The following is a 27115-nucleotide window of genomic DNA, read 5'->3' as shown; positions in this document are numbered from 1 at the left end:
CCCTCCATCCCAGTGGAACTGCGCTGGGCAGTCCCTGCTGGAGAGCAGGACCAGAAAAGGGAAGAGAATCCATCCCCGTTTGGTGCCAGCACAGGGTTTGGTTGTTTTTGAGGTGGGCCAGTGAAGGAGGACAGATTTTTCCAGCCCAGAGAAGCTTCCACAGGTCCTCACTAGAGATTTACTCCCTGTAGTAGAACCAGCAGTGCTGTTGACTGCTCTGCCAAGGCAAGAGCACCAGGCCCAGCTTCTTGCAGGGATTTCCTGTCCATCCCATCCCACTGGGATCTGTTAAACAGTGGGAAAACTCAGGGATTGAGTCACTGGTGGCCCTGCACTGCAGCTGAGACATCCCTAAAAATCCAATTTAACTTTTCTCACAAGCTGCTTTTTGATCAAGGTTTGCTCAAACCACACACAGACTTTCCTGGGATGATTAGCTGGAGATAATTTATCTTGATTACTGTTCAGTGCTATACAATAAAACGTCAATCTGGTTTTTCCTGACCCAACGTGTCCTTTGAGGTGTTTAGTGCTTTGTGGGGAAGCTTTTCCAGCATAAATCCAAAATCTGCAATGAAGGACAGACCTGCTCCCTCTCTAGTAAGCTCAGAGAGTGAAGATTTATAAGACATAAAATATATAAATCCCATTTCCCCCTCCCAGACTCTCCTCCTGGAGGAAAGGGGGATGTCAGGAGCTGGATACAGGTTTCACTGAGGGGTTTTTTTTGACAGATATTTCCAATGAGTGGGGAAAAAATATGGAAAACCTTGGGCAAAAACTTTCCCTCCAGATGATGAAGCTGAGAACAGTCTCAGCTCCTAAACATTGAACAGCCAACCCCAAGGAACAGAACAGGCAGATCCTGGGATTCTGAGCCTTCATCTGGGGGGATTCCTGCAGTCAGGAGGGTGAGGGCAGCCCCAAGGAAGAGCAGACACTCATCAGTTTGCATTTCTGGCATTTTTACTCAGTTCCAGGATTCATTTACTAGCAGCTGGCAAACTTCACCCCCACCCCGAGGTCTTGGCAGTGTCACGAGGTCAGGCTCTGGGAAATGTCATTTTTAACCTGCAGGACTCACCCTTAAACCCAGCAGTAAGATGGGCTTTAGCAGTGGTTTGGGGCTGAGCTGGGCTTGGGCTGTCCCAAAGGAAAAGATCCTGCACCAAGGAGTCTGGGATCTTCCCTTCAGACACAACTGGGGTTTTTCCAAGGGATTTGAAAGCCAAAAGTACCTAAAAGTGAGTCCTGGGCTGACCCCAGCTGCCTGTAGCTCTGGGCACTCCTCAGGCCAGGTCTCAGAGCAGGTCACAGGCTGGTCCCTCGTGGGAGGAGATGGTCAGGAGAGGATGGACACCGTGAGGAAGCTGAGGAGCAGGGCAGGCAGGAGGTGGAACACCATGGCCACAGTGCCCAGAGGGGCTGAGGACATTGCTGGAGGACAGAGAGGACATCAGAGCACAGAAATCAGTGACTGAACCTGGCAGTGTCCTTTTAGTTTACTGCACTGTTTATTTTATCTTTTTATTTTCTTCCCTATTAAAGATCTGTTATTCCTGCTCCCATATCTTTGCCTGAGAGCCCCTTAATTTCAAATTTATAGCAATTCAGAGGGGGGAATTTTACATTTTCCATTTCAGGGCAGGCTCCTGCCTTCCTCAGCACACACACGTCCGTCCAACCCCAAAAGAACCGTGAAACCCCGACCAGCAGGGCCCCAAACCCACCTGGGAATTTGGGGGTGACCAGGTTGATGTATCCCTCCTGCACGCCCCCCGTGAGGCCGATGTGGAGCTCGTCCAGCTCCGACTGTTTCTGCAGGGCCACCCAGTCCCGCACCGGCGCCCTGCTCTGCCACTGCGCCAGCCCGGGGAGCTGCACCCCCAGCAGCCCCCGCACCTCCCCGGGCGTCAGCAGCTGGAAAACACACACACAGCAGGGTTAGCACGGTGCTGATGGAGCTCCTGCTAGAGACAGAGGCGAGGTTTTATAAAATTTAATTAATAAAGAAGAGATAAAATACATTAAATATTTAATATGTATTATACATTAATAATATAGAAATAAACAAATAAAAATAAAAATATAAATAATAATATTTATTCTATATAAATATTTAAGCTATTCCATATAAATAAATAATTATTCTATATTTATATTATATTATAATATATTATAAATATTTATAATATATATAATTATATATATTATATAATATATAATACATATATATTTATATTATAATATAATATAAATAATTATATTATTCTATATAAATATATATTTATTCTATATAAATATATAAGAATATTTATATTAATATTATTATATTATGAATATTAATTTAATAGTAACATTAAATTATATATGATTTAATTATATATGATTTAATAATATATTGATTATATATTATTAAATCATATATAATTAAATCATAATATATAAATATTAATATAAATATATAAATATTATATGTATTGATATATAATATTAATATTAATAAATATGTATATATTTATATAATATATAAATATTATATAAATATATAAATAGTATATAATTATATAATATATAAATATTATATAAATATTAATATAAATATAATATTGATTATATAATTTATTATATAATATTATAGTAATATATTAATTATTTATTATATATAAATAATAAATTATAACAATATATAAATAAATATACGTAATAAATTTAATATCTATTATACATTAAATAATTCTATATTATCTAATGTATAAGTAAAATAATATTTAATATTAAATATTTAATAATCAGAAAATATTTTAAAATAAAAATAATTATTTTTAAAAAATTAACCAAGAACTTCTTTCACTACATAAGAGTATATCTTAATGTATATATTAATTTTATAATTGATAAATTATAAATATATAATAGAAATATTACAGAAATATATAATTAAAATACTGAAGAATAAAATATAAATAATAAAATAAATTGATATAATATAATAAAATCTGTAATATTTGATATATTAGGTATTAAATAATTACATATATTGTTTAATATGTAATATTTGATATATACTATATATTAAAAATTATAATATATTCTATTTAATACATAAATAAAATAAGGCTTGATTTTATAATGTTGTTGTTTTTTTTACAAGGTTTTTACCTATATGCGACAGGGTGGGAAGGCTGGGATGGAAAGAACCCCCCTGGAAATGATGGGGCTTCCATGGGAAGAAGAAAAATCTCCTGCACTCATCTGGGGGTCCCATCCCTGCCAAAATCACCGGGATTTCTGCCCAAACTGGTGCCACTGCCTTGTCTGTGCTCATGGCCTGTCCCCTGCCACTGTGAGAGCCTGCCCTGAGGAAATTCAGCTGCCTTTGCATCCATCCAGGACTCCAAATTCTATTTTGTAAGGAATTTCAGGCCCTTTCCCCACTTTCTACTGGTGTAACAGAAGAAATTTTGGATTTGATGGAATTTGCATTTGATGGAATCCACCAATGGACAGCACAACCAAAGCCAAGCACAGAACACAACAGAACGCAGGGAATTAAAGAGCTCCAAGGCCCAGCTCACCATCAGGGAGTCTCTCCTCAAGGTCACAAAGGTGCTCACGTTCATGTTCACATCGTCCTTGCTGAGAGCCTTCAGATCTGCAGCAGGAGCCCCCCCTGCAGCAAAGCAAGGAGAGCATCAAAGGAGGGCACACCCCAAAGCAGCACTGCTGGGTCTCTGCACAAAATGAGGATTTCTCAAAACCCGTTAGGCTGGGGCTGATAACACACTGAGGTCCAGCTGCAAAATGTGGGGATGCTCCTCCTTTATTTATTGGGAGTTATTTTGTTGGGCATTAAAAATCTGTGGTGATGCCAGACAGTAGAAAGAAGGGTGAGGAGAATTTGGAAAAAATCTTGGCTTAACAGGGGAAAAAAAAAAAATTGTGACATGGAAAAGGGCTTTGAGATAAATCCTGAGGCTGATTTTCCCTGTGATGGTCTGGAAACAGATTTGGGCAACTTAAAGCAGGCACAGAATATTTTGTGCTACCTACAACATGGAACAAACTTTTAACAACTTGACTTTGAAAATTCCCAAATCTTTGATGGATTTTGATACCCATTTAGTTTGTGGCTAAGAGCTCTCCTTCCCCACAGCATCCTGGATTTTTACATACCCAGGTAAGGCAAAATCAGCTCATAGTAAGCAGGTGAATGGTGCTGGTCAGAGAAAGCTTCTTTGGCTTTCTGGTACAAGATATTCTTTGTCTCCTGGGAACAGGCTGAAGGATTCAGAGACACCAGTCTGCAGAAAAACAAAGACATAGGGTGAAAAAAGCTTTTATTATCATCTTCAACCTGTTCAATTTTTGCATATTCTGAGTGTTTTTCTGGGCTTCTCTGCACGGCACAGGTGATCCCCAATTCCCAGCTCTATGGAGAGAAGCTGAGAGGAAAAACAATGGCCCCATTTCCTGCTGAGAATTTGTCCTTCAGGTGATGATGGCTCTGATGGTGCCCAATAAATCTGTGTGTTTGCCAAGTGGTAATTAATTAATTTCATTTCATTTCATTTCATTGAGTCTTTCAGAGGAATTCAAACTGGAAATGCTTAAAAACCACAAGGATGTGGCACTTGATAGTTTAGTGGTGATCACGGTGCTGGGTGATGATCTAAGAGGCCTTTCCCAATCTTAAGGACTCAGTAATTCTATAAAATTCAATTTCATTAACTCTTCTGCAGATGAAAGCAAGCACAGAGTCAGATTTGCAGCCTGCTGGGCTGAAATAAAGAGAGTTGCATTGGAAATCTGAGCCCTGCCTGGCAGGTTCTAAGGTGCTCCCTAAATTCCCTTTTCCCTGAGAGCAGAAAAAGGAAAAGGACGTGAGGTATTCAAATTTCTTGGAAAAATCCCTTCATCCAGGATTTGGCTGCTGGGAAGCCTCAGAGGAAAAGGGAAAACAATAATTATCTGATTTGCTTCTCCTGTGTTTTGCTCTTTTGGAGTGTGGTTGGAGATTGTTCCGTTGGTTTCATGTGAATTGTTTTGACTCATTGGGCAATCAGGGTCAAGCTGTGTCAGGGCTCTAGAAAGAGTCACAAGTTTTCATTATAATCTTGTTAGCCTTCTCTCTGTATCCTTTCTGTATTCTTTAGTATAGTTTAGCATAGCTTAGTTTAGTATTCTTTAATATATTATAGCATCATAAAATACTAAATGAGCCTTCTGAGAACACATACTCAGATTCATCACTCCTTCCCACCACGGGGCACCCCACAAACACAATCAGGATGGGAAAGGGCTTTTGGAAGAAGCCCAGGACACCCCAGTTGGGACTCACTTGAGGCTGGAGGGGTTGATGGCCTTCAGATCAGTGGCATTCAGCAGGCACACGTACTTGGTGCCAATGGCATCCAGGGCCGTGGCATTCAGGGCATTGCCCAGCTCCAGGTAGCGTTTGATTGCTGCTGAGGCCTAGAAACACAATTAATTAGATTAATTTAATTCAATTCAATCAGGAGGTGTGGCTTCATCCCTGAAAGAAACTCCGTATTTTATAATTACAAAAGTAAAATGGAACTGTTTGTGTTGCTATGATTTTTGTGTTAGAGATAGAAATTTTTGGTTTTTATCTAGAAAAGTTATTTTTTATTGTACAGAATTTTCATATTATTTTATTATTTTTAATTTAAATTTTATTTATTTTTATTAATTAAAAACATTTTATTGTATACCATTTTTATATGGTATTAGAAAGTATTGTGTTTGAATTAAATTGATTTGTAATCTAGTGATACTTAGTTCATGGCTTGGTAGGGGTTATTGCTTATTAAACACTATATGTTATATATTTTTATGTATATTTATATATGTTATATGTTTACAAAACATTTTATAGATATGTTTATATATTTATTTAATAGATTAGTAATCTAGTGAAATCTAGTGATCTAGTTCATTGGTTGGCAAGGGTTATTGCTTATTAAACAATATATATTATATGTTTATATATTTCTAATATATTTATATACATTATATGCTTATTAAACATTTAATAGATATGTTTATATTTTAAATGGAATTTTATGGGATAGGCTTCTTGTTTTTATAGGCGTGAATGGTTTTTTTACAAGAATAGATTGTTGTGCTAACTGATTTTTATTCTTATGATTTTTTATTTAATGGGAATTTAATAGGTTAGCTTAGAACAGGAAGGCCTGATTCTACAAGGCCTTTCTTTTATAAAGTTTATTGGGCCAATCAAAATTGTGGCACCAAAGATGCTTCAACCACCTCAGAACCAAAAGCAGCCCCAAAGCCAGGAGAGCAAGGCCAAGCCCCTACCAGGGAATCCGAGGGCTGAGGCTGAGTTTTCAGGAATGCAGCCAGGGTGTCAGCTGAGCTCATGTTCCAGGTGGAGATCTCCTGTGGGCTGAGCAGGGGCAGCAGAGGGCCCATTGCAGAGAGCACTTTTTCAGGATAATAACCATTGGGATACCTCTGTGGAGACACCAGGGGATGGGCTCAGAGCAGGGCTCAGGGAGCTGGGCTCAGCCTGGGGAAAGGTGGAATGATTTTAGAGCTGGTTTCATCTCTCTCACTGGGATTGGAGGGAGGATGGAGCCACATTCCTCTCAGAGGTGCCCTTGAATGGTTGAGGGCCAAGAGGCCAGAAAAACTCTGATTAGATATAGAAATGAGCGATAAGAAATAAATATTTTTCCCAGTAAAAGTGGCAAACCCTGGGAGAGGAGCTGAGAGACAGTGGAGTCACGTCCTTGGAGATCCTAAATTCACCCGGACAAAGCCCTGAGAGATCCCACCAGTGGAAATTGGAATCACATCTTTGGAGATCCCAAATTCCTCAGGACAAAGCCCTGACTGGCCCATCAATAGAAATTTGTCACATCCTTGCAGATCCTAAATTCCCCAGGACAAGACCCTGAACAATCCCATCAGTAGAAATTTGAGTCATACCCTTGGAGATCCTAAATTCCCCAGGACAAGGCCCTGAACAATCCCATCAGTGGAAACTGGACATTTTTGGACTGGAATTACCTCATCCAGGTATTCCTTCAGTACAGCCAGCTGGGGGTTGCTGAAGGGGTAGTTGAGGATATTGGAGAGGTCATTTTCCAGGTAGAGGTAATTTTCCTGGGATATGTTCTGGAGGCAGGCACGCAGGAGCTCCTCAGGTATGTAGTAGGTGGGCATCAGCTCATCATCCAGCATTGTCTTTGTTATCTTCCGCTCAGCTGGGCAACCTGCTGAAGCCATGGCAAGCACAGGGTTAAATTAAATCCTTTGGCTCCAAGCTTTGGATCCCAGAATCATTTTAGTTGGAAAAACCTCCAAGGTTGATCTGTGCCCAATCCCCACTTTGTCACCGGCACTGAACTCCTTGGACACCTCCAGGGATGGGGACTCCAAACCTCCCTGGGAGCCTCTCCCAAGGCCTGAGGAGCTCCAGGGTGAGCCTTGGGCCCAAAAGGAAGGGTCAGGGTGAGCCCTGGACCCAAAAGGAAGGGTCAGGGTGAGCCCTGGGCCCAGAGGGAACGCTCTGGGTGAGCCCTGGGCCCAGAGGGAACGCTGTGGCTCAGGGCAGCTCCCGTACCCTCCGCTCGCTTGTGCCGGCGGGGCAGGAGCCCCCCGATGACCGTGGCCAGCTCCTCCCTGGACAGGTGGGAATCCCAGGCAAAGTTCCTCAGCCAGGTGGTCACAGCTTTCTGCAAGGAAAAGGGATCATCAGGGGGATTTGGGAATGCTGGATGTGCTTCCAGCACAGCCCCTGCTCCTCACACACCAGGCTCTGAAGATCCTGAACCAAAAGCAATTCCTTCAATGTTTAAACTCTCCCTTCCCCCCAACCCAGCAGTGACTTGAGTGCCTCACAAAGCACTGGGAGTTATTCCTGCTCTCCCTAAGTGACCTGGATTTGCAGTTCCAACCAGTCAGCTCTGATGCCTTCAGTTTGAACTTTCCCAGATTCTGGAAGGCACTGGTATATAATAACTCTGAACTCCACAGAAAGTATCAGCAGTTCTCCTCACAGCTCAGGCACACAGAACAATCCTTGTCCAGCCCCCAGAACCAAGGACACCGAGAGCAGTCTGGGAGGGTGGGACTGCACAAGCTGAGCTGGAATTGGACAATGAACCCCAACATGGAAATGGACCAAGACTTATCAAAGTGTGAGAACTCCTGACCCATTGTCCATCTTGGGTGTAGCCACAGCCAGGCCCTTGCACTGCTCAAGGTGAATCCTTTGAGGCCTTTTAATAAATCCCTGCTTTATTCCTTTAGCTCTGCCCAGCTTCTGCTCCAGGCCCCAGCTCCACAAACCCTCCCCTCCCACACCCCATCCCTCTGGCCCCAGGTGCTTTAAAAGGAAGAACTGCTGGAGCTGGGCTGGCCCTGCAGCCCCCAGCCCCATTCCCATCCCCAGGGTCCCCAGCCCACCTTGGGGATCTGCTGCAGGATGCTGGGACCCAGCACGGGGACCAGCCCGCTCAGCTCGCTCAGGGTGAAGGCTGACCACGCTGAAGGAGGCCTGCAGACAAAAATATATTGCAAATAAGTAAAACCTTATGAAAGAACAGCCTTATAAACATCATTTAAACCCTACTACTCTAAGCTATTAAATTCCCATAGGAAAAGAATTGTAAACATAAATATCAATTTACATAATCTGTTCTTGTAAGAAAACAGTTTGCACCTATAAAAAATAAGAAGTATATCCTATAAAAATCCATAAAGAAAAAATATCTAGAATGAGAAAAGCTTAATAGACATATACACTAAGCATTACCAACCAATCAACTGAGTTTCAATAAACTACTAAACTATTAAATTCAAACACAGTACCTTCTAACGTCATATAAAAATGAGCTATATACAATAAAAAATAATCTATTCTACACAAAAAACAATGCCTCATCTGTCTCATTTCTATCTCTAATGCAAGCTACTATGAAAATTAGCAGTAGGTATCAGGTCTCAAGGAACAAAACTGAAAAAACCACCTTTAAATCTCCCAGGATTACATCCTTGCAACATATGACGTTAAGAAAACACAAGGTTTAAACCCTAAAACACCTCAACCACTTCCTGTTGCTCAAAATGTCATTGCAGCAGAGCAGAAGTTGTCAGGGACATAAATCAGGGCAGCTGGGTGGGAAAATGGCCTTGAACAAACACATTCTTTTCTTAAGGCTCTTTCTGGAACCCAAAGAATTTCTGTTGCTTGCTATGGCCCAATTCAGTGCCAAGATCTTGGGGCAGCTAACCAGGAAGGAAAATATTTACCAAAATATTTATCAAACATCTCTCACTGGACAGGCAGAATGTCTCCTGGAAACCTGTGCCTGACAAACAGCTTGACCTCACCTGTGATCACCAGGTCAGGCAGAAAAGTTTGATTAATGAAACATTAATTTTGCAGACCGGAGGAAAAGCTTTTATAACAAGCAAGAGAGACACAGAAGTGAGCCCATTTTTCAGGAGAATTTCACCCAGGCCTTTCAGCTGAAATAATTTCAACAAAACAACATAAAAGACCCAGTGTAAAGCTCAAAAGCAAGAATTTTTTTGGGGTTTTTGATCAAGCTGCTTGGCTGGAGTTCACTCAGGCCTTAACAGGACCATGGATTCAGTTAAGGGAAGAGTCCAGGAGGAAAACCCATACCCAAAGGTGGTGTTGCCACTGCTGAGGACATCCCTGATGGCCTCCTCTTGCTCGGGCAGGAAAGATCCACACTGGCTCAAATCCTTCAGCAAGCTGCCCCCAGAACCCCTGATGTAGTCCCCATCCAGCTCACACACCAGCCAGCCCAGGATCTCAGCGCTTGTGTGATTTATTTGTGTGCCAGGAACTCCCTGGAATAAAGGCAGAGGCATTAACTGGGACGGAGCATCCCTGGATCCCAAACCCTGCAGGACCCCAATTCCTGCAGGACCCCAATCCCTGTCCTCATACCAAACACTCCAGAGCCTCCAGGAGCAGCTGCTGCCTCTGAGGGTCCTCTCTGGGCAGAACATCCTTGTTTGCCTTCCCAACATTGATGAAGAACTGGCTGCAGTTCCCTGCATAGTCTGAGGGGCTGAAAAGACAAACTCCATGAATTTTTGGGAATGAGGTCAAGCTCGAGGCACCCCATGTCTGATAAAACATCTCCCACACCTGCACACTGAACTCCAGGAGTTGTTCCTCCCCAGGTTTCTTCTATGCCATTAAATCCTTTAAAATTTCCTTGAGTTTAAAAATGGTTATTTAAAAACCAATTTTCACCTGAAGGAATTTAGTGTTCAAACTGTTCTAATTGTTAGATTCAAATTCAAACTAATTAAAACTAATCTATTGTTAAAACGGTTCAAGGTTTGGGTACAGAACCACAGCAGGGAAGTACTGGAACAGGGAAATTCACTTTATTCCCTGTTTTCTCTGGTGTTGTAAGGGAAAAGCACATTCAGAGACTCAGGAATGATAAAATTGACCTTGGCCACTGCCTGGGATGGGGCAGCTTCAGCCTCTCAGGGAAACCTCACAAGGAATGATTTATTGCAATATCTCATACAAATCTACCCACCCCCAGCTTTCTGCAATCCCATTTTTATTCCCCAGGAAGAGACCTAAACAACTCTGAAATAGAAATCAAATTAATCAGCCTGGTTATAAACTAATTTTTATTTTTCCCATGTTGCTCTAAGGCAACATGATGGAAACCACAGCACAGTTACCTTAAAAACAGCAGCAGGTCCTGGGGATAAGTGTCCCAATCCTGGGGAATGCCATGCAGGGTCACCATCCTCAGCAAGCAGCTCAGCTGCAAGCACACCAGAGATGAGAGAAACCACCATGAAACACAAGGAAAAGAAAAAATAATGGAAAGGTTTTATGCTGCTCTGAAGGAAGGAAGGAGAGAAAGGAAGCAAAGAGACGAAGGAAGCAAAGAGACGAAGGAAGGAAAGAGACGAAGGAAGGAAAGAGACGAAGGAAGGAAAGAGACGAAGGAAGGAAAGAGACGAAGGAAGGAAAGAGACGAAGGAAGGAAAGAGACGAAGGAAGGAAAGAGACGAAGGAAGGAGGCATTACCTGGTCCTGGCCCAGCTTGACCTTCTTCTTCCTCATGACTCTGGCCAGCTCCTGGAACCTTTCTGCCCCCACAGCGCTGGCAGCTGCACAGGTGAAGCCCTGGAGCACAGACTGGGACAGCCTGGGAGTTCCCAGCAGGAAAATCAGCAGGGAAAAGCCTTCAGGAAGGAGCATTCAGAGCAGGACTCTGCTCACCCCACTGGGTTTCGCAGATATAAATCCCTGTTTTTGTAATTTTCATCTCAAATACATCAAGAAGACACAGCAGCCCCTCTAAATGAATCCCTGGAATTGCCCCCTGGAAGGTTTGGAAATGCATTCCCTGCTTGGAAAGGCATTCCTTGCTTGGAAATGCCTTCCAGAGGCAATCTGGAGCAAGATTGCAGGTGCAGCCTGAGCCAGCGGCATCATTTTAGAAGGAAAATGTGGTCCCTGGGTGTTTCTGGCAGCTGAGCCCTGGTAAATCTCCATATTCCCATGTCTGTGTTTGGGCTCCCATTCCATCTCCCATCTGTTCCCACGAGTTCCAGGGGGTGGATGTGGATGGAACACAGGAAAGGTGGGAATTGTCAGGAAAACAAACAGAAAGTGGAAGGAGAGGAGGGAAATCTTTACCTGCTGAAGTCAGGCTCTGCCTTCACCACATCACTGAAGAACATGGCAGCCTGGGGAGCAAAGGCAGAGTCAGAGGTTTTCCAGGGAAAAGGGCTCTGCTTCCAGGGGGATTGGTGGAATTCATGTGCCCACAGAGGGCAGGGCTGCCAGGGAGGGGAAGGAGGAGCCCTTTACCTGCTCTCTGGTCCAAGGTTTGCTGTTGAGATCCTGCACGTTTGGCTTTTCTTCCCCAAACACCAGCAGGGGTTTTGGGATGGAGCTGGCCAGGGCACTGGGGATGAGTCTGACCAGCTCAGAGGGGTGGGCAACCCTGGAGGAAACCTTGGAAAAACCCAACAGAACAAACCATGGCAAAAAACCCAACAGAACAAACCATGGCAAAAAAAAACCAACAGAACAAACCAAATCTCCTCACCCAGCTTTAGCCCAAATCATGGCAGGATCAAAGCTAGAGAATTGGTTGGGTTGGAAAAGACCTCCAGGATCAAGTCCAACCTTGAATTATTCTATGGTTATAATACACAATATATTTTTTAAATATATATATAAAATATATATTTCTATATCTGTATTATTTTATATATATTTATAAACAATATTTATAAAATACATACTATATAATATATACTATATAATATATAATATATATTCCATTATAATTATTAAATATTGTAGAATATATATTTTATAGATAATATTTTATATGTGCACAATATTATATATATATATATATATATATATATATATATATATATATATATATATATATATATATATATATATATATATATATATATATATATTATATATTGGTTAATATATTATTAACCATTTCTATTCTTTCCCTGGGAACATCCACAGGGAAGCAGTTTTTGGGAGCACCCCATAAAACAAATCCCTGCTGGCCTTGTCCCCAAGGGGCTGAGCAGGCCAAGGACAGTGACACAGGGGCAGGGGCAGGGTTGGAGTGGCCAAGGACAGTGACACAGAGGCAATGGCAGGGTTGGAGTGGCCAAGGACAGTGACACAGAGCCAGGGGCAGGGTTGGAGTGGCCAAGGACAGTGACACAGAGCCAGGGGCAGGGTTGGTCCTGCTGCCACCCTGCCTGGCTGTGACCACTCCCCCAGGGGATGCTGGCAGGGGGCAGCTGTGGCACACCTGGCCCCAGGTGAGCAGTGTCCCCACCCCTGCTCCTGGGTGAGACAAAACAGGATCACCTTTTCCACCAGGATCCTTTTCAGAGCACGGGGCAGGGTGTCCACGTGCTGGGCAAAGGCTGGCAGCTGGATGGCCTCCAGGACAACCTCTGGGGACAAACTCCACAGCGTGCTGCTGTTGAGGCCACCCACCAAAGTGCCCAGCTGTGCCAGGCTCTGTCCATCCAGGATCTGCAAGGGAATCACAGAAAAATCAGCTTGGAAAACATCTTTGAGATCCTCAATGCCAGCTGTGCCCAACCCCACCAATCCCCAGCCCAGAGCTCTGAGTGCTCATCCCTTCCCTTTGAGCTTTTATATTTTCCTGCATTGGTTTCTAACTCTGAACTTCATATGAAGTGTCAGCAGCTCTCCTCACAGCTCAGTCTCACAGAACAATCCTTTTTTGTCAGATGAACTTGTTTTCTGACCCAGAGATGAGGTCACTGAGAGGTGTTTTAAAAACTTTTATTCCATTTTCAGTCTCACGTGAAGGGTGAGACAATACAGATGTTATAATTCTTACCATCACAATCAGAAGTTAACTATTTCTTAATTCTATTATAAGCATTTCTTGGCCTATCAGCTTTTCCTACACTATGCTGTAAATGCCCTAAAGTTAATAATCTAAAACTACCCCTCGTGGGTCCTGCCACAATGCATCCTTCACAGTTCTATTTCTCCAAACTATCCAGTCTTGTTTGCAAGGCCCTCCTTTGAAACTTGCTTCTAGTTCCATTTCTCTCTCCACAATGCCTGTTTCTCTAGAAATTCATATTTCTCTACAAATTCATTTCTTACATTTTTCCAGCCCCAGAACCAAGGACACCGCTGCAGCTCCAGGCCCAAAAATGCAAACAACAGGGAATGGAGGAGAGCAGTCTGGGAGGGTGGGACTGCACAACCTGAGCTGGAATTGGACAATGAATCCAATATGGAAATGGAGCAAAAGTTAACAAAGTGTGAGAACTCCTGACCCATTGTCCATCTTGGGTGTAGCCATGGCTGGGCTCTTGTGCTGTCCAAGGTGAATTCACCTTGAATTCACAGAATCACTGGGTTGGAAGAGACCTTCAGGATCGAGCCCAACCCAGCCCCAACATCTCAACTCAACCCTGGCACCCAGTGCCACATCCAGAGATGCACCTTTGTTAAAAACACCCAGAGATGGCGACTCCACCACCTCCCTGGGCAGAACATCCCAGAACTTCATCACCATTTCCGTAAAAAACTTCTTCCCAATACCCAACCTCAATTCCCCTTGGTGCAGCTCAAGGCTGTGTCCTGTGGTTCTGTTAGAATCCTTTGAAGCTGCTTTAAAAAACCCCAACTTTATTCCTTTAACTCCGTCCAGCCTCAGTTCCCAAGGCATCAGTGCCACCTCCAGACATCCCTTGGGCACCTCCAGGGCTGGGCACTCCCAGTGCCTGGAACCCTTCCAGGAGGAGCCTGTGGGTGTGAGGAGCTCTGCATACCTGGTGGCCAGACTGGAGCAGTTTGTTGACCACAGCCCTGGCCTGCTCACTCCTCCAGCCCCGGACTCTGCCCAGGGCAGGCAGAGCTGCCTCCAGGTGCTCCTCAGGGATGTTCTCCTGGATTCTGGACACCGAGAGCCCCAGGGCAGCCTGGCCCAGGGCTGCCAGCACGGCTGGGGAGAAATCCTCCAAATTCCTCAGCAGGGAGGAAGCCACCTGTGAGACAGGGCAGAGTCAGAGCAGCAATGCTGCATCCCACAGCCCTGAACCCCCGTGGTTCTGCCTCAGGTTTGCCTGTGGAGGTGTGGAAGAGGTTTTTCAGTGACTTCTGTGAGCCACAGAGAAGTTTGGTAAGTTTGTTTATTCCTGAAAGAATTTTCTACCGAGGTTGTTGACAGAGAAACCAAGAAAGAAAGAAGGAGAAAGAAGAGAAACCAAAAAAGAGCAAATGAGAAAGAAGAAAAACCAAAAAAGAGCAAAGGAGAAAGAAGAGAAACCAATAAAGAAAGGAGAAAGAAGAAAAACCAAAAAAGAGCAAAGGAGAAAGAAGAGAAACCAATAAAGAAAGGAGAAAGAAGAGAAACCAAAAACGAGCAAAGGAGAAAGAAGAGAAACCAAGAAATCAAAAACTATAAATAAGAGAAACCAAGAAAGAGGATAAAAAATAGAAACCAGGAAAGAGAGAAGGATAAATGAGAGAAACCTGTAATTCTCTATTGCAATGAACACTTAGTCTTTCCTGACCAATGAGTAAATGTGAACTTCTGAGCTTTGTAAGAATGTGTAACAAGCTTGCATGCTGGAATAAAAACAGTTTGAAACCTTCTGGAAATGGAGTGTGTTGCTTTGGGTTGTCTCCCTCTCAATGTGGATGGACCATTCCCACCTCTGAGCCCTGTGAGGTGATGGAAACCCAGCCAGACACCAAAGGTCACCCAGAGGGGGGTGACAAGAGGGGACACAGAGCTGGGCCCACCCCTGGCAGGTTTTGTGCAGTGAGGGCATTCCCAGTGCTCACCCCGGCAGGTTTTGTGCAGTGAGGGCATTCCTAGATGCTGCCCTGGCAGATTTTGTGCAGCTGAGAGGATTCCCAGGCGCTCACCTGCAGGTTTTGTGCAGCGACGGCATCCCCAGGTTTTGTGCAGCGAGGGCATCCCCAGGTTTTGTGCAGTGACAGCATCCCCAGGTTTTGTGCAATGAGAGCACCCCCAGGTTTTGTGCAGCGAGGGCGCCCCCAGGTTTTGTGCAGCAAGAGCATCCCCAGGTTTTGTGCAGCGAGAGCATCCCCAGGTTTTGTGCAGCGAGAGCATCCCCAGGTTTTGTGCAGTGACGGCATCCCCGGGTTTTGTGCAGTGACAGCATCCCCGGGTTTTGTGCAGCGAGGGCATCCCCAGGTTTTGTGCAGTGAGGGCATCCCCAGGTTTTGTGCAGTGAGAGCACCCCCAGGTTTTGTGCAGCGAGAGCATCCCGGGGTTTTGTGCAGCGAGAGCATCCCCGGGTTTTGTGCAGTGAGGGCACCCCCGGGTTTTGTGCAGCGAGGGCATCCCCAGGTTTTGTGCAGTGACAGCATCCCCAGGTTTTGTGCAGTGACAGCATCCCCGGGTTTTGTGCAGCGAGAGCATCCCCGGGTTTTGTGCAGTGAGAGCATCCCCAGGTTTTGTGCAGTGACAGCATCCCCAGGTTTTGTGCAGTGACGGCATCCCCGGGTTTTGTGCAGTGACAGCGTCCCCAGTGCTCACCTGCAGCTCCAGGGAGGCTCCGGGCACCCCCCTGCTCCAGGGGCAGCTCCTCCCCAGCCTCTGGGCCACTCCCAGCGCCTCCTCCGCGCTCAGGTTTGCCACTGCCCCGGGGCTCAGGTAACAAAGGAACCTGTCCGGGAGGCTGGGGACAGAAGGAGAGGCTGGGTCAGAGAGGGGGACCAGCAGAGCTTTCCTCTGTTCCAGAGGATGTTCTTCCTCCAGGCATCTTCCCCCTTCATCTCAGCCCTGCAGGTGCCAAAGCTCCAGATCAGGGAGGTGGAAAAGCCTGGAAGCACTGCAGGGAAATCATTTCCCAGGAGAAGAACTGGGGATCTGGCCCCAGAGAGCAAGGGCAGTGGGGTTACTTGAAAATAGAGCCTTTAAAAATAAAAAGAATGGAAACTTTAAAGAAAAAAAAATCATAGAACTCTTAAAGAGAAACGTAATAGAACTCTTAAAGAGAAACGTAATAGAACCCTTAAAGAGAAAATTGATAGAACCCTTAAAGAGAAAATTGATAGAACCCTTAAAGAGAAAATTGATAGAACCCTTAAAGAGAAAATTGATAGAACCCTTAAAGAGAAAATTGATAGAACCCTTAAAGAGAAAATTGATAGAACCCTTAAAGAGAAAATTGATAGAGCCCTTAAAGAGAAATGGAATCTTTAAAGAGAAAATTAATCAACAGTGCCACACTGAGCCATGCCAGGAAATCAGACCCATACCTGGCCAGTGGAAAGGCAGGAGCAGAGGTCAGGAGCAGGGTGTAGTACAGGGCAGTCTCCCTGAGCAAGGTGAGGTTCCCAACCATCTCCATATTCACCGGGTCCCTGGCAAATTTTTGAAGCTGAAGGTGGAAAAAATAAAAAGGGAAAATGACTCAGATGGGTCCTTCAATCCTGACAGAGACACAGGACAGTCTGAACCAACCTCAGGGCTTTTCACTGGGTTTAAAGTTGTGCTGAGGTTTATTTTGTTTGTTTTCAAGTAAACACTGGGACCCTGTTGGGTTTGGGGTTGCTCCTCTCACTGGCTCCAGTTTGCTCCCTGCAAAATTCCCTTTGTGGAACCAATTTCTGTGCAAACCTCTCTCACCATATGACGGGGAAAAAAGCTGCAGTGGCTGTTCACCTCAGATTAACCAGAGAAATATTCCTGCTGGCAGGAATTCCAGGGCCAGGTTGGACAGGATTGGAGCACCCTGGTCCTGTATTTTCTGGGACCCCGTCGTTGGAAGGAAATTATGAATCTGACTCCATGTTCTCAGAAGGCTAATTGATTATTTTAATTTTACTATATTATATGAAAGAATACTATACTAAACTATACTAAAGGATACAGAAAGGACACAGACAGAAGGTTAAAAAGATAATAATGAAAACTTGTGACTCTTTCCAGAGCCCTGACACAGCTTGAACTTGATTGGCCAAAGAGTCAAAACAATTCACATGAAACTAATGAAACAACCACCTGTGGGTAGACAATCACCAAACACATTCCAAAGCAGCAAAACACAGGAGAAGCAAAACAGATAATTATTGTTTTTCCTTTATCTCTGAGACTTCTCAGCTTCCCAGGAGAACAATCCCGGGCAAGGGGATTTTTCAGAAAATCTGACAGTGACACCCTGAGACAGCGGGCAAGGCTGGAATGGGGTTCAGTCCTTCCAACCCCACCATCCTGGGGCTCTGGTTCTGCTCATGGCAGGACTGTGACCCTCCCAGGGTCCCCACTTACTGTGGCTTCATCCCCAAAAAGCTGCAGGTCCTCCACGGTGGCGTGCTCCAGAAAGGATCCCAGGAAATTCCGGAACCAGGCAGTGGAATTGGGGCTGTGGCAGCTCTGGCTGGGTCCTGCAGTCAGACAGGAACGCAGGGACACAGAGCCCATGGAGCTGGAACCACTGGGAACTGGGATTTCTGAGGCTGCAGCCCAGCAGACCCAAATCTCACACCCAAATCCAGTGCTCACACCACAAATTCCCGTGGGACAGGGCAGAAAAGGGCTTAATCTGGCCAATATTCCATGTCCAGCCTCTTTCTCCCTTCCCTCCTCATGCACCAGGAGCTTTCTGCAGGAAATTCATGGCAGCTCCTGCCAAAATTCCATGCCCAGCCTCTTTCTCCTTTTCTCCCTGCTCACACCACAGATTCCCACTGGACAGGGCAGAAGGAATCCCAGCCCTGCCAATATTCCATGCCCAGCCTCTTCCTCCCTTCCCTCCTCATGCACCAGGAGCTTTCTGCAGGGAATTCGTGGCAGCTCCTGCCTGGGTCCCTTCCTGAGCACAACCAAACCCTGCACAGTCAGCAAATGCAGTGAATTTATAAAAAAAAAATTATAAAAATACTGGGTTAATCAAGCCTCCAGGTAGGGAAATGATTCCCAAATCCATCAATTGCTGACATTCCCAGCCTGTTCCCATTGGAGGTTCCCAAACCCCCTGGACAGAGCCCAGGGAAATCAGGGAATTCCTTTACCATGCTGGGTGAGGAAATGCTTGATCCCAGCGTAGAGATTCCTCTGCTCCTGCACAGAAAGCTGGGAATAGATTCCATCCAGGGCAGCCACTCTGCAAAGGAAGGAAAACACCTCAGACATTGCTGAGGCCAGGGCTGGGCTCACAAAAACATGGATATTCTCAATCCCATCCTTTTCTGGTGGATTATGCTCTTTTCTGACCCAGAGATGGGTTCACTGGGAGGTGTTTTAAAAACTTTAATTCCATTTTCAGTGTCATGAGAATGGTGAGAATTACAGATGTTGTAATTCACACCATCACAATCAGAAGCCATTTTATTGTAATTTCCTAATTGTAAAAAAAACAGTGCATTGTAATTTCCTAATTCAAATAAACCCAGTGTATTCTAATTTCCTAATTCCAAAAAAAGCCAGTGTATTGTAATTTCTTAACTGTAAAAAAGCCAGTGTATTGTAATAACTTAACTGTAAAAAAGCCAGTGTATTGTAATTACCCAATTCCAAAAAAGCCAGTGTATTGTAATCACTTAACTGTAAAATAAACAGCGTATTGTAATTTCCGAATTTCAATAAAGCCAGTGTATTGTAATTTTCCAATTCCAAAAAAGCCAGTGTACTGTAACTTCCCAATTCCAATAAAGCCACTGTATTGTCATCTCCTAATTGTAAAAAGCCAGTGTATTGTAATCTCCTGATTCCAGTCAAGCCAGTTTATTGTAATCTCCTAATTCCAACACACTATGAGCATTTCTTGGCCTCTCTATAATGTTTCTAAACCAACATTTCTTATCTCAAATTGATATATAAATACACACTATACAAATCTTTGATTGAACCTTAAAGATTTTCTACAAATCCATTTCCCACCCTTCTCCAAAGTGATTTTCCCCCCCCGGAGGAGCCCCCAGGGGTGGCTCTGGTGGCACAGAGGGGACATCAGAGGGGACATCAGAGGGGACATCAGAGGGGACATCAGAGGGGACATCAGAGGGGACATCAGAGGGGACAGGCCAGACTCACAGCAGCTGGAATTGCTCACAGGACACATCCTTGGCACGGAGGCAGCCAAAGACCTCGGGGTGCCCCAGGAGGGGCTGGAGGCCCCCGTGGAGCCACAGCAGCAGCACCGGGGGGGTCCCAATGCCAGGGACCTGGAGCATCCTCTCCCACAGCCCATTGAGGAACACCAGGCTCCACTCCAGGGAAACGGGCACCCGCGAAAACTGGGGGAAAGGAGGGGGAAAAAAATCTGAATTCCAACCGGACATGGACAGAAATCCAAGAAAATCCGAATGCTGAATTAAATTGCTGCTTTAAATGGGGCTCTTTGTAGGACACAGTGGACTCCCTGCTCTTTTCAAGGTAAAAAGAGAATTTTAATTTCTGACTGCAACATTCATAGATTTCCAAAAGTGACAGCGGGTTGGAGGGTGACAGTGCCACCTCTCCAGTGACACTGGTCCAACAGTCTATCAAATTTCTCTTCCTCCAGGAAAGAATGCAAAACAACAAGTTGCTTACATAAAGTGTGAAAGTTCATTACAAGAATGTAAACATCAGAAGGCTTAGAAAATCAAAATCTTAAAAAAAAATTTTAAAAAAAGTCTTTTTTAAAAAAGTCTTTTAAATAATCTTTAGAAAAATCCTCAAAAAAATCCTCAAAAAAAATTCTCAAAAAAATCCTCAAAAAAAATCCTCAAAAAAAAAAATCCTCAAAAAAAAAATCCTCAAAAAAAAAAAAATCCTCAAAAAAAAAAATCCTCAAAAAAAAAATCCTCAAAAAAAAAATCCTCAAAAAAAAAAAAATCCTCAAAAAAAAAAATCCTTCAGAAAAAAAAATCCTTCAGAAAAAAAATCCTCAAAAAAAATCCTCAAGAAAATCCTCAAAAAAATCCTCCTCAAAAAAAATCCTCAAAAAAAATCCTCAAAAAAAATCCTCAAAAAAAATCCTTCAAAAAAAAATCCTTCAAAAACCCTCAAAAAAAAAAAAAAAAACTCAAAAAAAAAATCATAGGGTGACATCTCTTTCCAAAATAAGGTAAAAAAACAAATCAGGGATTTGAAATGAAGTCTTTTCCTGGGCAAAATTTCCCTGCATTTGAGGGAATTCCATTTGAGGAATGCTCACCTGCTGGCTGAACTCGGTCAGGGACCCCAAAAGCTTCCTGGCATCGTATTTGGAAAAGAACAGGATGGAATATTCTGGATCCAGAGCTGTGCTGGGCTTAGAGGCCAGGCAGGAATATAAGGAGGAGAGGAAATCATCCCAGAGGTCCTGGAGCCAGGCTCCCTAAAAAGAGAAGGGAAATGCAAATAAAGAGAATATTTAGGGGGGAAATCACCCTCAGGGGGCTCAGCCACACCCGGGCATTGGGAAGGGATTCTTCCCTTGAGGGGGTAAAACACTGGCACAGGTTTTAAAAGCTTTATCCCCCCAAAATTGCCAAAATTGTGCTCAAATTTCTGAAAATTTTCATCTAACTAGAAACTTCCATGGGAACTTCTCTAATTCCCAAACGTTTTTTCAGGGCAATGGCTTACAAACAGTAGAAGACAAAAACAAAACCAAGAAAAAAAACAAACACCAAAAAATCCCAAAACCCCACTGACAAATATTTGCAGAAGTGCCATTCTTCTGCCAGAAATATTTACCAAAACCACAAACTGCTGTCAATTTAATTGCAATTACTGGCAGCAACTGAAGAGATAATGACAAAACCAGGAAGAAACTAAACCTGGAATATCCAGGTGGCATTTTCCAGGCTGCAGCCAGTTCTAATTGTGGTTTTACTCCTTTTAAATGTACTTTTACCCCTTCTAATTGTGTTTTTACCCCATCTATTGTGTTTTTACTTCCCTAATTGTGCTTTTACCGCTTCTATTGTGATTTTACTTCTCTAATTGTGCTTCTACTTCTCTAACTATGTTTTTTACCCCTTCAATTGTGCTTTTACTTCTCTAATTATGCTTTTGCCTTTTCTAATTGTGCTTCTACCCATTCTAATTGGGCTTTTATTTCTCTAATTTTGTTTCTATTTCTCTGATTGTGCTTTTCCCCCCTTCCAATTGCGCTTTATCCCAACACCCAGCGTGACTCTCCTGCAGAGATTCACCCCAACACCGCCACACCAATTTTTAAAGTCAATTTGATTTGCAAAGTCCCTTTGCCCCAACTTCCCTCTCACTCCAGGGGTTTGGAGAGGGAAATCCCCAACTGCCCAAGGTGTCCGTGGTGCTCTGGGCACCCCTGAGCCCCATGGGTGGCACAGGGCAGTGTCCCCTGGCACAGGGTGATACCCCAGGCACAGCCTTGGCTGCTCCCCCAGGGCTGGTTTGTGTCAGAATTCCCAAGGAACACAAATCCCAGCCCCAGGGATTGATGGACTGAAGGATTGAGGGTCCTTACCTGGGCACAGGCCAGCTGGGCAAAGCTGAGGCTGCACGGGGACCTCCGGCCTTGGGACACCTCCAGGAGCTGCTCCTGGCTGGCACTGGGGGGACAGGGACACGGTGGGAGTGGGAAAACTGGGAATGGGGATGGGACAAACTGGGAATGGAAATGGGGGAAACTGGGAATGGAAATGGGGGAAACTGGGAATGGGAATGGGGGAAACTGGGAATGGGAATGGGGGAAACTGGGAATGGGGGAAACTGGGAATGGGGGAAACTGGGAATGGGGGAAACTGGGAATGGGGGAACTGGGATGGGAATGGGAGAACTGGGACGGGAATGGGGGAAACTGGGAATAGGGAGCAGGGACAGCGTGGGAGTGGGGAAACTGGGAATGGGGGACGGGGACAGCCCTGGGAATGGGGGAAACTGGGATGGGATGGGCTGGGAATGGGGGACGGGGACAGCACTGGGAATGGGGGAAACTGGGACCGAACTGGGAATGGGGGACTGAGATGGGAATGGGAATAGGGGCAGGATGGGAATGGGAAAACTGGGAGAGGATGGGCTGGGAATGGGGCAGAACTGGATGGGGAACAACTGGGTGGGGCAGAACTGGTGAGGAGCTGAGGCGGAAGCTGTGGGGAATGTGGGGGGAAACTGGGTGGGAGCTGGGGCAGAGCTGGATGAGGGCACAACCAGTGGGGAGCTGGGCACCAAACTGGGTGGGGACAGATCCAGATGTGAGGTGTCACCCCACAGCAGCCCAGAGCACAGCTGGGCACAGCACCCAAAGGCACCTGAGTGCCCTGAGCAGGGTTGGGCTCCTGGTTGTCCCCCCAGGAGGGATCCAGCCCTCCCAAACGAGCAGGAGCAGAGCTCAGGGCACACAGGGACAGGCAGGGTGCACTGCTGACCCTCAGCCACCATTCAGGTTGAGTGAGGTCTGGAGTGGGGCTGTTTGAGCCCCACTGGAGCCAAGATAAGCTCAGCACCGGTGCCAAGGCTCTTGGCTGCTCCCCAGAGCCTGGCCCTGCCTCTCTTTGTCCTCCCAAACCCCAGCAGGGCACTTTCCCTTCATTCACTGTTTGAACAAGTGCAACCAGAGCCCTCCCTGCCCACAGGCAGCCCTGGGGAAAACCCCAAAATCTGGGCTCAGGGGGATGTGGTCACCCCAAGAAAAGCAGAATCCCTCCCAGGGAAATGCCACAGCCCCTGGGCATGGCTCACCTACCTCGGCACTGAGGCACACACGGCTGATTCTGAGCCCAGAACAAAAAAAGAGAGACAAAGGTAAGGATTTGTGGGAGGACTTGGCACACAGAGCCCACTCTGAGCTCTCTGATAAATATTTGGAAAGGAACTCACCATTGACGGGGGAGCTGGAGCACTGCACCAGGAGGAGGAGAAAAGGGACGGGGTTAAAATGCAGCTCTGACATTGCTTGGGATCATTGCAAACAATGTCAGAGCTGGGGGAGCCCTTTGGGTTGGGATGGGACCTGAGCACAGTGAAACCCCAAACCCTGAGACACATGGAAATCCCAAACCCTGGGCACACTCACTGAAATCCCAAACCCTGAGCACCCTCACCCAAATCCTAAACCCTGAACAAAGGGAAACCCCAAATCCCAAACCCTGAGCACACTCACTGAAATCCCAAACCCTGAGCACACTCACTGAAATCCCAAACCCTGAGCACACTCACCCAAACCCTAAATCCCAAATCCTGAGCACACTCACTCAAACCCTAAATCCCAAATCCTGAGCACACTCACTGAAATCCCACACCCCGAGCACATCACACCCCAAACCCTGAGCCCCAGGACAGTTGAGCTCTGCACCTCACTCACCTGGGCACCTCCAGCCCACCCCACCCCACAAGGGGAGGGAAAGTTCCCCTGGTGTGGTTCCAGTGGGGTCCCAGAGGAAGGGGCTCTGCCATGGCTGATCTTTAAGGTCCCCCCCAACCCAACCCATCCTGGAAGGTTTTACCCACACTAAATTCAATTTTGGGGTTGAATTTGCCTTACCAGCTGTGTCCCAGCAGCAGCAGCTCCCTGGCACCCTGCAAGACAAAGGGATTTGGGAGCAGAGCCAGCACTGAGCTCCTTCCCAGCCCCAGCCCAGCCTCCTCAGCTCTCTGAAGGATTTCAGAGCTCATTTCTGCTGGATTCTGCTTTTTTCCCACTCAGAGATGGGGGAACTCAGAGGTGTTATAAAAACTTTTATTTTTAGTCTCATGTGAAGAGTGAGACAATACAAATATCGTAACTTAGGTTATTATAGAATATATTATATTAATATATATAACATATATTCTATACATTAATGTATACAGAATGCAATGTAATGTAATATAGAATATATTATATTAGTATACATTAATCTAGTATATATTATAATAGTATCTATTAATATATCAATACAATATTGATATATAATATATCGATATATTAATATACTATATACTATATTCTATATTATATAATATATATTATAATAACTATATATGTTACATATATACGTTATTATAATATATGTATATAATATATATAACAAGTTATATATGTTATTATAATATATATAACATATATATGTTAATGTTATAGAAATAGATTATATTATACATAATATGAAAATGTTATAAATATATTAAAATATATTATATAATATATTTATATTATATACTGATATATTATATATTGATGTATATTTTTATATATTGATATATTATATTTTTATATTATATGATAATATATTATATTTTATACCAGCAGGACAAGGGCAGGGACAGGGAGGGGACACAGAGAGGGCTCTGCAGCTCCATAGCTCTGATGGAGAAGTGACTTTCCTGCTGTGGATGAGTTTATAACCCCAAAAACTGCATTGGGAAGGGGGTCCTAAAGCAGCTTGGATGAGCACAACACCTGCATTGCCTTCTTCACTTCATTAGCACAACACTTTCCTTAATTACTTCATTTTTAATTATTTAATTAATGCAGAACTGACACTAATTAACAGCCAAAGGAGCCTTCCCCTATTGGGGTGCAGGATTTGGGATAGGACCCAGGGACTGGCTGGGTGGGATATTGGGAATTGGGATATTGGGAATTGGGATATTGGGAATTGGGAATGTGCCCTCCCACCCCCAAAGGCAGGGCTGGTGGGATGTTGGGAATTGGGAGTGGAGGGGATTTAAGGTCCCTCCCACCCCAAACCGTGCCGGGATTTATTATTCAATGAATAGAGGGGTAATTAGATTTAATTGTGATTATTCCTTAAGTGCTTTCCCAGCAGAGGAACAGGGAGCACACAGCTCTGAACAGATAGGAGGAGAATCAGTGCCAGTGGGACGTTCCACCCTAAAAACTGAAATATTTCACTCACAAATGCAAAAACAAACAGGCCAATGAAAGCCTGGAGATTTAGAGCAACTACCCAAGTCACATTTTGTGCTCTGGCAGCGCAGTTTCCCCTTTTAGGGTGGTCCCAGGTATGGAAAACCCTCCTGGGCCAGCCCACAGCAGACTCACCCAGCAGCAGCAGCAGGAGGAATCCCAGCCCTGGCAGCAGAGGAGACATTTCTGGACAGGTCTGAAGGAACAACCAAACAGGAATAAATAAATAAAAACCAAACAGCACAGGTCTTCAGGAGAGCCACGGGAACCAGTTCAGAAAGGAAAAACCAAAGAGAAATAAATTAATACCAACCTTAAACCCAGAGGAAGAAAGGTAGAGGTCAGGTGGAAATCTGGACACCCCGACACCCCTCACAAACCCCAAAATCAGCCCCAAAAATGGGAAAAACTCCTGGGGAAGGGCGGGTGGGGGGGGGGGCTCTGGGAAAACAGAGGGAGAATTTGGAGTTACCGAAGGCACCACGCCCTGAGCTGGGTCTGGGGTGGCAGAGGGACAGGAGGTGGCAGAGAAAGAGGAAGTGACCCGGGGGGGGTGGCAGAGGGACAGGGGGTGGCCCAGGTGGGACAGGAGGTGGCAGAGGGATAAGAGGTGACCCAGGTACAGGAGGTGGCCCAGGTGGGGGGCAGAGGGACAGGAGGTGACCCAGGTGTGACAGGAGGTGGCAGAGGGGCAGAAGGTGGCCCAGGTGGGGGGCACAGGGACAGGAGGTGGCCGAGGGACAGGAGATGGCCGTGCCCGCCCGGAGGGGACCCTGTGGCGCTCACCTGTGCCCGTGCCGGTCCCTGGCACGCTCGGGCACCGCGGGCTCCTTTTGACGGGGGAACCGGGGCGTGGCCCGGGCGCTGCATCCCGGGATGGAGCGGGACACGCCCCGGGCACGGAACGGGGCCGGGCACCCACCGAGCTGCGGGAGCGCAGAGGGGATGGAGAGGGAGCCGGGCATGGAACGGGGCATGGAACGGGGCACTCGCTGGGCTCCGGGACGGAACGGAACACGGGGGATGGAACGGGGCACTCGCTGGGCTCCGGGATGGAACGGAACACAGGGGATGGAGCCGGAGCCGGGCACTCCCTGGGCACGGAGCGGGAGCCGGGCACTCCCCGGCTCCAGGAGCACAGAGGAGCTGCGGGACAAAACCGAGGCTCTCGGGCAGTGCGGGACCCGCAGCCAGCCGGGTCTGTCCGTCTGTCCGTCCCGGATTAAGGCAGCCCCGGGCGGGCAGCGCTCCCCGGGATCCGTTCGGTGCCCGGAGGTGCCACAGAATGCCCGGGGTGCCAGGCAGCTCCGGCCGGGAGAGCCACGGAGAGTTGGGGCGGGCAGGATGGGGGATGGAGCTGTGCCAGGGGTCAGGATGGGTTTTGGGAAAGGTTCACCTTCGGAAAAATGAACAGATCCCCCGGAACAGCCCAAGAGCTCCAGGGATGGGATTTATTGGGGTACAAGCCCTGTGATCGCTCCCCGCTCAGGATATTCCGTGATTCCAGATCCCATGGATGTCAGGCTGGGGGCTCAGTGCCTTTGGATTCATCTCAGGGTGATTTTACATCCTCAGATTTGGAAAAAAAAATGGAAACAAAAAAACTCCAAAAGAAAAAAAAAAAACCCACAAAACAAACAAACAAACAAAAAAAAAACCAACAAAAACCCCCCAAACAAACAAACAAACAAAACCCCAAAACCAAACGGAAAAAAACAAACAAAAA

The 27115-nt window shown here is 45.5% G+C and overlaps 1 protein-coding gene across 1 annotated transcript; it reads right to left on the bottom strand.

The window, feature by feature from the left end:
* Positions 1 to 1342: 1342 nt before the first annotated feature.
* Positions 1343 to 26354, bottom strand: MSLN (mesothelin). The gene is made up of 25 exons (XM_058035791.1): positions 26176 to 26354; positions 23358 to 23379; positions 20728 to 20889; positions 19620 to 19822; positions 18599 to 18690; positions 17856 to 17971; positions 16844 to 16965; positions 16119 to 16260; positions 14380 to 14595; positions 12926 to 13096; positions 11882 to 12028; positions 11708 to 11757; positions 11093 to 11213; positions 10738 to 10823; positions 9977 to 10100; positions 9686 to 9876; positions 8461 to 8551; positions 7616 to 7727; positions 7060 to 7265; positions 6346 to 6501; positions 5342 to 5475; positions 4177 to 4304; positions 3579 to 3673; positions 1731 to 1920; positions 1343 to 1437 (listed from the first exon to the last, which is right to left on the bottom strand). Exons 1-25 carry the CDS (start codon positions 26352 to 26354, stop codon positions 1343 to 1345), a joined length of 3351 nt encoding a protein of 1116 aa, XP_057891774.1.
* Between the last annotated feature and the right edge of the window lie 761 nt (positions 26355 to 27115).

The sequence above is a fragment of the Melospiza georgiana genome, chromosome 16 (genome assembly GCF_028018845.1).
Source record: "Melospiza georgiana isolate bMelGeo1 chromosome 16, bMelGeo1.pri, whole genome shotgun sequence".
Classification (NCBI taxonomy): domain Eukaryota; kingdom Metazoa; phylum Chordata; class Aves; order Passeriformes; family Passerellidae; genus Melospiza; species Melospiza georgiana.
This window is presented reverse-complemented; position numbering and strand designations above follow the sequence as displayed.